Source organism: Pundamilia nyererei, unplaced genomic scaffold (assembly GCF_000239375.1).
Source record: "Pundamilia nyererei isolate P.nyererei 1_Seehausen unplaced genomic scaffold, PunNye1.0 scaffold00155, whole genome shotgun sequence".
Classification (NCBI taxonomy): domain Eukaryota; kingdom Metazoa; phylum Chordata; class Actinopteri; order Cichliformes; family Cichlidae; genus Pundamilia; species Pundamilia nyererei.
This window is the reverse complement of record NW_005187556.1, coordinates 47,380-56,020: the sequence shown is the minus strand read 5'-3', so window position 1 is coordinate 56,020 and position 8,641 is coordinate 47,380. Positions and strand designations below refer to the sequence as shown.

At 39.5% G+C, this 8,641-nt stretch overlaps 1 protein-coding gene across 1 annotated transcript; it reads right to left on the bottom strand.

The window, feature by feature from the left end:
- Nucleotides 1-2,607: 2,607 nt before the first annotated feature.
- On the bottom strand, nt 2,608-7,770 carry tpi1a (triosephosphate isomerase 1a). The gene is made up of 7 exons (XM_005745168.2): nt 7,479-7,770; nt 6,076-6,199; nt 5,106-5,205; nt 4,815-4,932; nt 3,494-3,579; nt 2,947-3,034; nt 2,608-2,794 (listed from the first exon to the last, which is right to left on the bottom strand). The coding sequence occupies exons 1-7, from the start codon at nt 7,588-7,590 to the stop codon at nt 2,676-2,678; spliced, it is 747 nt and encodes a 248-aa protein (XP_005745225.1). The 5' UTR covers nt 7,591-7,770; the 3' UTR covers nt 2,608-2,675.
- Nucleotides 7,771-8,641: the final 871 nt, after the last annotated feature.

Sequence of the window (8,641 nt, the reverse complement as noted above, 5' to 3'; positions counted from 1 at the left end):
CACACACACAGTGAGCAGATGCAACACGTGTAACGCACATGCAGGGGAATAACATAAAATCTGAATATTTATAAGCCAGACATGCACTGTTACTGTAGTTTTAAAGGAGTAGTTTATGTACAGCCAGAGGACAGACCTGCAAAAATAAAGATTAACATTGTAAACACAGAGAGAATAATGAGTAAAGATATCAGAAAACCATGAAGACTAATGCTCGCAACTGACAGAGAACGATGCATTTGTAAGGAAAGCAGCAGTTTCAGGGATGGAGTGAGGCTAATAACTACACACTGTAAACACCTGAACACTTACACACTCTGCCATGTCACACTCTTACCTGGACACTCGAGTACCTGCACTCCTCCCACTTCTGTCCTCTTCTTTCTCTCTATTTTCGTCTCCTTGTTCTTCTTGTCGTGTCTGTCTCTCGGTTCCAGTTGCTCCCTTTTCTTCTCGCCCAGACGTGATTCTGATTATTTGTCCTTTGTCCATGCTTGAGATCCTGCCTCTTTCTCAGAGAAAAAGAAGATAGAATATATGAACCCCGAGTCCCTTTGTTCCTTCGGTTCCTCCTGAATGTCTTTAGAATAGCTGTGATCAAAAAAAGAAGAAAGAAAATAAAAAAAAAACACTTAAAGAGAACGCTTGTCATTGAAAATAATGTGAAAATATGTGAAATAAAAAAAGATGGTAATTTACAATTTCAAACACAGCTGAAGGAGTTTTGTCGTTTTGTGTCTGAATCTTTTTTTCAGTGAAATGTCAGAATATGAGCATGTGGAGGTTTTTTTGTATTTTTTGCAACTTGTTCAGCTCAACAGCCAACGAGCTCTGCCAGGGTGAGGCATCTGTTTTCCATCAGTCCGCAATTCACACAATTCACCGCTTATTTTACAGTAAGCATGTGAGCAATGCAGTCAAACCTGCACACATTGATCACTAACGGGTCATCACTCAAACTGTGAAGATCAAGATCACATTTGGTGATATACTCGCAAAAGCTGTGAATTGTGATGAATATGAGCTCCTACATCACTGATCTTCTGGTTTTTAGGTCCCAGTTTAGTTCAGTAAGTTGTGTATTTTGCTATTTAATGTGATAATATTTAAAACTGCAAACTGGCTTAAAACTATAGCATCTGCTTGGGGAACTTATAATCAATATACCTTCGACAATACAGGAGACTTTTTTGCCATGAAATTAAAATTGTACCATTAACATGTGACTGAAGGACCAACGGTGTTCAGCCATTATTTTGTTGCTCCAGTCCGTCCACGTTTCTTCTGAGAGCTCAGCTTTATCCTCTGGTGACGACTGCTATCATGGAGTCATGAAGGGAGCTCCTGGAGGGCAGTGCCTCCATTCAGAGGAATCACTGAGAGGATGGAAACAATGTCACCTAATGGAACAGCTACAATCTCTGGCCATTTCATTAGGTACATCAGTTCAGCTGCTTGTTAACACAAATATCTAATGAGCAAATCACATGGCAGCAACTTATTGCATGTTGACATGTTCAGGATGACCTGCTGAGCTCAATCTGAGCAGACGGGGGGAAAAATTTTATTTAAGTGAACTGAAGCTATTTACCAGATTAAAACAGTTTTTTACATTTTCTAAAACATGTATTAATGAAGAAAACCAGTTTTAAACGATTAAAAACAGCCTGGGCAGCAACGGACATGTGACTAAACAGACTCAATCAACTTGTCAACCAACACATGTATTTGATCAGATATGATCAGCACAGACCCAGAAAGCAGAGCGATTTCCTGTGATGATAACGGAGCCAGCTCTGTTGTGAACTCGTGATAGAGCCAACAGTGAAAACGTTTGTGTCTGACATGATGAGTTAAAAAAGAAGAACAAAAACGCAATATGACCCTTAAAAAAAAACCTTTTATGAAGTACTAGTTTCAAGGATTCTATACTAATCAAATATTATTCTAAAAAAATATAAATGCAAAGGAAAAATGCTTTAACTTGTTTTAACTGCTCATAAGTCGCATTTAGGTTTCTTAGGTTTGCATTGCATTTAGGTTTGCATTCGAAAAGGACAGTAAACCACAAAATCAAATACACTTTTTCCACACAATTTGTTTTGTTTTTTTACTTCTTGCATCATTTATTTCCCTGATTTCTTCAGTCAGTGTTAAACCACAACTCCTCACTCCTCACAGCTCAGTACCTGCAGACATCTTTGTTCTATCATTTCAAGTAAATTCTGTCTGAAACTTTATTTGTTAAAGACCTAAAGTATCAGTTAGTGCAGTTAGGTGAGACACATAAAGTCAAACACATGAAGCAGCCTGGGCTGACCGATCCCCTGATTCTCTAAGTTCACCTCAGTTTAGCAGCAAATAAAGAATTTAAAAGGAAACTTTACATGGATCACATGGATCACATGCCTCAGTGGATTTCCAGTTTTTAATCTTAATTATCTAAAGTTTCCTTATTTATTCAAGTCAGGAAAATAAAGAATGGAGTGAAAAACATCTTTTCTTAAAGGTATTTAGTAGTTTAAATATTCAACATGCGGTTTGTTTTATGAATGCAAACCTCCTCTGGTTTAACTGGATCAGTCAGCCCAGTTTGCAGAAACAAGGTGATACACGGTGCAGATCTAAAGGGCAGGGTGTTTTCCATCGATCCTGCTGGAGTAGTTGTGCATTTGTTATGCACGTGCGTTGATGATGTCGACAAACTCTGGCTTCAGAGAGGCCCCGCCCACCAGGAAGCCATCCACATCGCCCTGAGACGCCAGCTCTCTGCAGTTTGCTCCTGTGACCGAACCTGGAGAGAGTAGCAAAATTAAACCGACCTGTGACGTCTGCAGAGGTTGTACATGTTAATAACACCATTATTTCATGTATATGAAATTGTTGCACCATCATTGAACCTAACACAATCCTACTGTAAAGTTTGCTTTAGTTATGCTCACTGACCTCCGTAGATGATGCGTACAGAGTCGGCCACATCATCGGAGACATTTGCTCTGAGCCACGCCCTCAGCTTCTCGTGGACCTCCTGAGCCTGCACATGCATTGATTAAAATGAGACCTATGCATAGATGAATGCTCCAAACCTCAATGAATTGAAGCGATGCACAATAACATGAGAGACTGATGAAGTCATACAGAAAATACTTCATACCCTGTGTAAACTCTCTTTTTCACATGTGACTGCAAAACTAAAAAGACTAGAAAAAAATGAGTTTGTGTTCATGAAGAGAATCATTAAACCGTCACATCTTCAAAATCAACTCCCAGGATTCATTTCCACGGAGCACAGACTTAAATCATATAACAATTATGTTACGTGTGCAGCCGATTTGCCCGTGTGTGCAGTTATGTAAAACTAGATATTAAAACATGACAAAGATAAAAATTGGAAATAGGGCTAAACATCCCACTGGACTGGATGTAATGTGAGAAGTTATGATTATTTATGTGCTCACTTATGGGCCTTGTAGTGATGTGGCTGCGGTATTACCTGCTCAGGTGTGGCTGTCTTTCCTGTGCCGATGGCCCAAACAGGTTCATATGCCAGCACGACATTCCCCCAGTCTTTTACATTCTCTGCAACCAAACATCATTCAGGCATAAACACCGATAAGTAACGGTGTGATCGCAGACCCGCATCTACAATCCGTTCTCAAGGTGCTTTATCAGCTGCCACCTGCAGCCAGTCATTTGGGCTGCAGCAATATCATGTTAAAGACCTGCAAAGTCTGTATGAAGAATATGGAAGGATAATGGAAGGACAACAGTTTATCAGCCGAGAGGCCACATTTCACATACATCACAATGCCATAAAACAGGATTATGCCTGACCTCTACCTTAATAATTAACATGGTTATCATTTCTTCAAAAACAAATCTGTCTGGTGTGTTTCTTCTTTAAAAGGTTTCCCTACCTTTCAGAAAGAATAAGCAGAATAAGAGTATGCAAACTCAAAAGGTCCTTTCTGATCAGGCAACATCCTAAAAGCAGACCACGGCTGCAAGCTGCCTTCAGTTCTCCACCTTTGTTGGCTTTAAAGCTGCAAAGCCTGCTTTAACAGAGGCAGCTGTGTCTGTTGAAGGCAGAGACCACTGACCTATTTACATTTTAAATCAGTACGTGGCCTACTTTCAGTACAGAAGCAGAATACAGGAGGCCAAGATGGAACCAGGGAAAAGATCATCAATCAGGTCTTGTAAAGCCTCAGTGCAGACAGAACAAATCCAGAAGCAAAAGGAACTCGTTTTTCTATCTTTATGCACAGAATAAAAACAGAGTAGAGTCCAGCAGTTCACTTTTATGTTTCTGTAACAGTTTTTTGTCATTATTCATAATCAGAGAAACATTTGAACCATTAAATAACCAAACTTTTGATCTAAAGAACATAATAATACAAAAAAGGTGTAAATGCATCCGATTTATTTCAAACTGCTCGTTTTCCTTCAACATATTATGTAATGAATCTCGTTATTAGTTATTACAACTTTGTTTAAATGAAATATTTGAGTAAATAACTAATTATTTTAATTTTACATATATATGTAGAAAAAGTACAAACATAATAGCGCAACAATAATCATGAATAATAATAATAATAAAGTAATAAAACATTAGAATAAGAAACTTGAGAAATGAATGACTTATTTTTTTTCCCTGTGAAGGTAAAAACAAAGATTTAGCCATAAAAAAAGATGCAAAAAATAATATAAAGCAGAAAAGCTAAAATAAAACTTAAAAAAAAAAACAGATCATGAAAGCCTACAATAAAAAAAAAACATGGAAAAAATGTTAATATTTCTCTCGTATTTACCTGCAATGACCTGCGTCTGAGCATAGACGACTTCTTCGGTGGTTCCTGCCTCTCGCTCGTCCAGCTTCTCACCAATACAGGCGATCACACCCAGATCGTTCTCCAGAGCATGAGCCACCTGAAACGGCAACAAAGTCAGATTCCACCTGCGCGAACAAGCTGCCATCACTGTGGTGGCATCAGATGAACATATGAACCTGTTTTATGCTGATACAAAATTCTGCTGTGCAAACTCTTACAAAGAAATGTGCCCTTGAAATCCAGATAATTGGAAAGTTCTGTGATTCTCACCTTCTGGCCAATCAGCTCGTCACTTTCCCCAAACACATGACGGCGCTCCGAGTGTCCCAGGAGCACCCAGTCTGCCCCGCAGTCCCTGATCATGGCTGGGCTGGAGGGAGAGGAAACATGTAGGACAGCCCATGTCAACTCTACGTATATTGACGTGAAAAAATTTAATGCAATTTGGCTCTTGAAGTTCCTTTTTTTGTTAGGGATGGTTTGTTTTTTGTTGAGTACAATGTTAAAATAAATTCTTTAAAGAGCAAAAAATGATTTAATATGAAGGCAATGTGAGCAGAGAGTCCAAACATGTTGGAAGGATTAGCTGTGTGCGTTCAGTGAAAGAGTTAACACTAGCAGTCAAAAATAAAGAACAAATTATTTCCTTTCATATGTGCAAAATATGCACAAACTTGCTGACGTCAACAATTTAATTTGTTTTCCAGTGAGTGTCTCGTAGAGCAACTAGTTTAAATTATGCTCAGCAAGCAAAACAAAAAGGTGGAGGAAGGAGAAAAATCAGGAGCAAGAACAGGACTTTGTGTGTGAGAGAGAGACTTTAAAAGCTGCTCCACTGGAACTGATTGTTGAATAAGAAACTCTATTAATGAGTGTGTTTGTTATGCAGTGATCCATCCCGTCAGTTTGTGAGGACCTGTGGCTGATGGGATTCTCTCTTTTGCCCCATGTTTATGGACATTACAGCTGTCTTTCTTGATGTTATGAGTCTATAGCACAAGCTTAAATAATAACCTCTGGCTGTGGTCGCTGTCCGTGGTGCTGATCAAAAACTGTAATGGTTCTATTGATATTATTTTTGCACAAATTGTGTGTGTGTGTGTTTGTGTATGTGTAAGAGAGACAGCAAATGGGAGATGCTGTGTTTGCACCTGTACAACATAACAGAAATAATATCCGCCCCAACAGAATGCCTGTGAGCACAGCATTATATATAAAGTATTTGAGTTAGGAGAGATACCTGATCTCTCCAGTAAACGCTCCCTTGGCCACCTTGTAGGAGTTCTGCGCTGCGACGGAGATCCTGGGATCCAGATTGGATCGGGCAAAGTCCAGGTAGATGGAGGGAGCGGCACAAACCACCTCTGAAATCAGACAGAATGACTGGTGTTTGCTGTGATGATTGTCTGAGTTTCACTTTTATTCATTAGTTAAACCAGTGTAAAAGCTCTAAGAGCATTATTGTTGATGTAAATGCTTCTTTGCTCTGATCTTTTTCAACTGTTATACCTGAATAAATGAAAGGAAAACCTGAATTCTGCATTTACAAACACCTACTGCATTTGAAACAATCCGGAGACCCTGAGAGGCAGTTAAATGGACATAGAGCTAAACTGTGATTCTGGCTGGAGACTGAAATGATTTCATCTAACTGAAGATTACGATTGCTTTCATCACCAACCGCCTCCAGCAGCCTGCCTCATTTTAAAGACATTAAGAAACAGTCATGAAGACACTGTAAGAGAAAATAAATTAATGCAGAGCTGCTTAAATATAGCAAAGAGAATCGGTTACTTTGGTCAATAATTATTTAACACAGAGAAACTGTGTGTTTTAATCATCGTTTCATGCATATGTATCTGTTCTGTTCTGGAAAGCAAAAGAAAAGAATTCATTTTTAAAAAGTGCTTTATCTCAATTGTCTGGTTTTAAAAACTCCTTGAATAAGATTTGAGTTGCACACTCCTATGTACAAGCCCTTATCATAAGCATATGTTTATGTTCAGTGATGCAGCAGGCTTGTTCTTCAGTAATTGAGCCTACATGAGCATGAATGAGTGTGTGAAGACAGGCTAACAACAAAAACATCAGTGTGTAAAAAGTAAATAAACTGCTGGATCACACAGTTTTATGTCAGAGTGCAGCATATTAGTACAAACAAATCCTTGATTCAAAGATTTGGTGTTCAGTATTTGGTTCTTTGTCTACTTTAAGTCAGTTTGGCGCTCTAAAACGACCAAACTGAAAACACAAATGCGCCTCAAAAACGTCTGACTGGTGGAGGGAACCCAAGCTGTGAACTATGTGAAGACACAGGGACTGTTCACAGACTCAGTGGACTAACCTCAGCTGTCAAGCATGGCAATAAAAACCATGATTTAGGCTCCATTTGATGGGGAAAAGTACGAAGAGGCGGAAAATTAATTTCTCAAAGTGAAGTGAGAGAATGAGGCCTTCATGTGACGCCTCCTGATCACGTGACTTTCAATGTCAATGTGTCACCTGTGAAGCATCAGCAGTATCCCCCCCCCCTCCTCCTCTGTCAGCCCCTCCCACGTCACCAATCACAATCGCTTTTATTGATCCCCTCTAACCGCCACACACAGTCAGTCAGCGGTCCCGGCAATAATCTGGGGCTGTTACCGGTCTCGTCGTGCAGGCTGGCGGTGTTCAGGGTGCTGATGAGCTCTCCAAGACTCTCTTTGTTCCCGTTCATCTTCCAGTTTCCACCCACGAAGAACTTGCGAAGCGCCATGGCCGGCGAATATTAGCTGGTAGCCGGTGAGGAGAGGAGCTGGAGGTCGATCTGGAGTCCGGCCGGTGTGCAGGTCAGGTGATGCCAGAAATATCAGCTCCAAACACCGGCAAACGTCCTTCTTCTTCTGCGTGGGATTATGAAGGCAGTCGCAGAGCTTCACGGGACGTTACCTCCACCTGCTGTACAGAAGTTGTCCTTCCCACCATGGATGCAAAAGTATAAAGTACACGTACATTCACGGGGCATTCTCGTGGAAACCGCTCAGAAATGTTACGATTTTGAATTAAGCTTCTCGTGGCATTTTTTTGTTCGTTGTTTCTCTTCTCTGGTTGTCTCTACTTTCAGTTTTATTTTTTCCAATAAAAAGAGACAAAAGACACAAAGTCAAACATGAGTGTTGACAATATAACAATTTTATTGTTATTTATATTTTCAGTAATATTGTTATTGTGAATCACTTTGGGCATGATGATCATGTAAAATAAACCGTTTACACAGGATTTAAATGGATGCAACTTGGAATAATCAGACCTCCTTTAAAGGTATCAATATTTTTACTTTGGTCAGTAATATTTAATTGATTCAGTTCACTGTAATTAAAATGTGTTTCCCAAATTTACAATCATAATATGTAAAAATCGTTTTTTATTATGAAAATCATGCCAAAAATACCATAAAATCACAAGCAAGTCATTACTGCAACATTATATTCTGTCTAAATTATACATTTTGCTAAATTGTACCTTTATGTACCAAACTTTTGACTATTCAGAAAACCCGTACCTTACATGACGTTTGTTAAATAACTTAAATCCATCCATTCTCTTCTGCTTGTCCAATTCAGGGAGAGGCAGGATACACCCCGGACAGGTCGCCAGTCTGTGGCAGGGCTAACACATAGAGACAGACAACCATTCTCACTCACATTCCCACCTATGGGCAATTTAGAATGACCAGTTAGCCTAATCCCACTAATAGTCTTTGGTCTATGGGAGGAAGTCAGAGTACTCAGAGAGTTCCCACACAAACTTCACACTGAAAGACCCTG

Coding starts and splice junctions, on each gene's coding strand:
- tpi1a (XM_005745168.2), bottom strand. CDS start 7,590: ATGGCGCTTCGCAAGTTCTTCGTGGGTGGAAACTGGAAGATGAACGGG. Junction 4,933..5,105: donor ACGAGCTGATTGGCCAGAAG/GTGAGAATCACA, acceptor TTGCCGTTTCAG/GTGGCTCATGCTCTGGAGAA. Junction 3,580..4,814: donor TCAGACGCAGGTCATTGCAG/GTAAATACGAGA, acceptor GTTTGGTTGCAG/AGAATGTAAAAGACTGGGGG.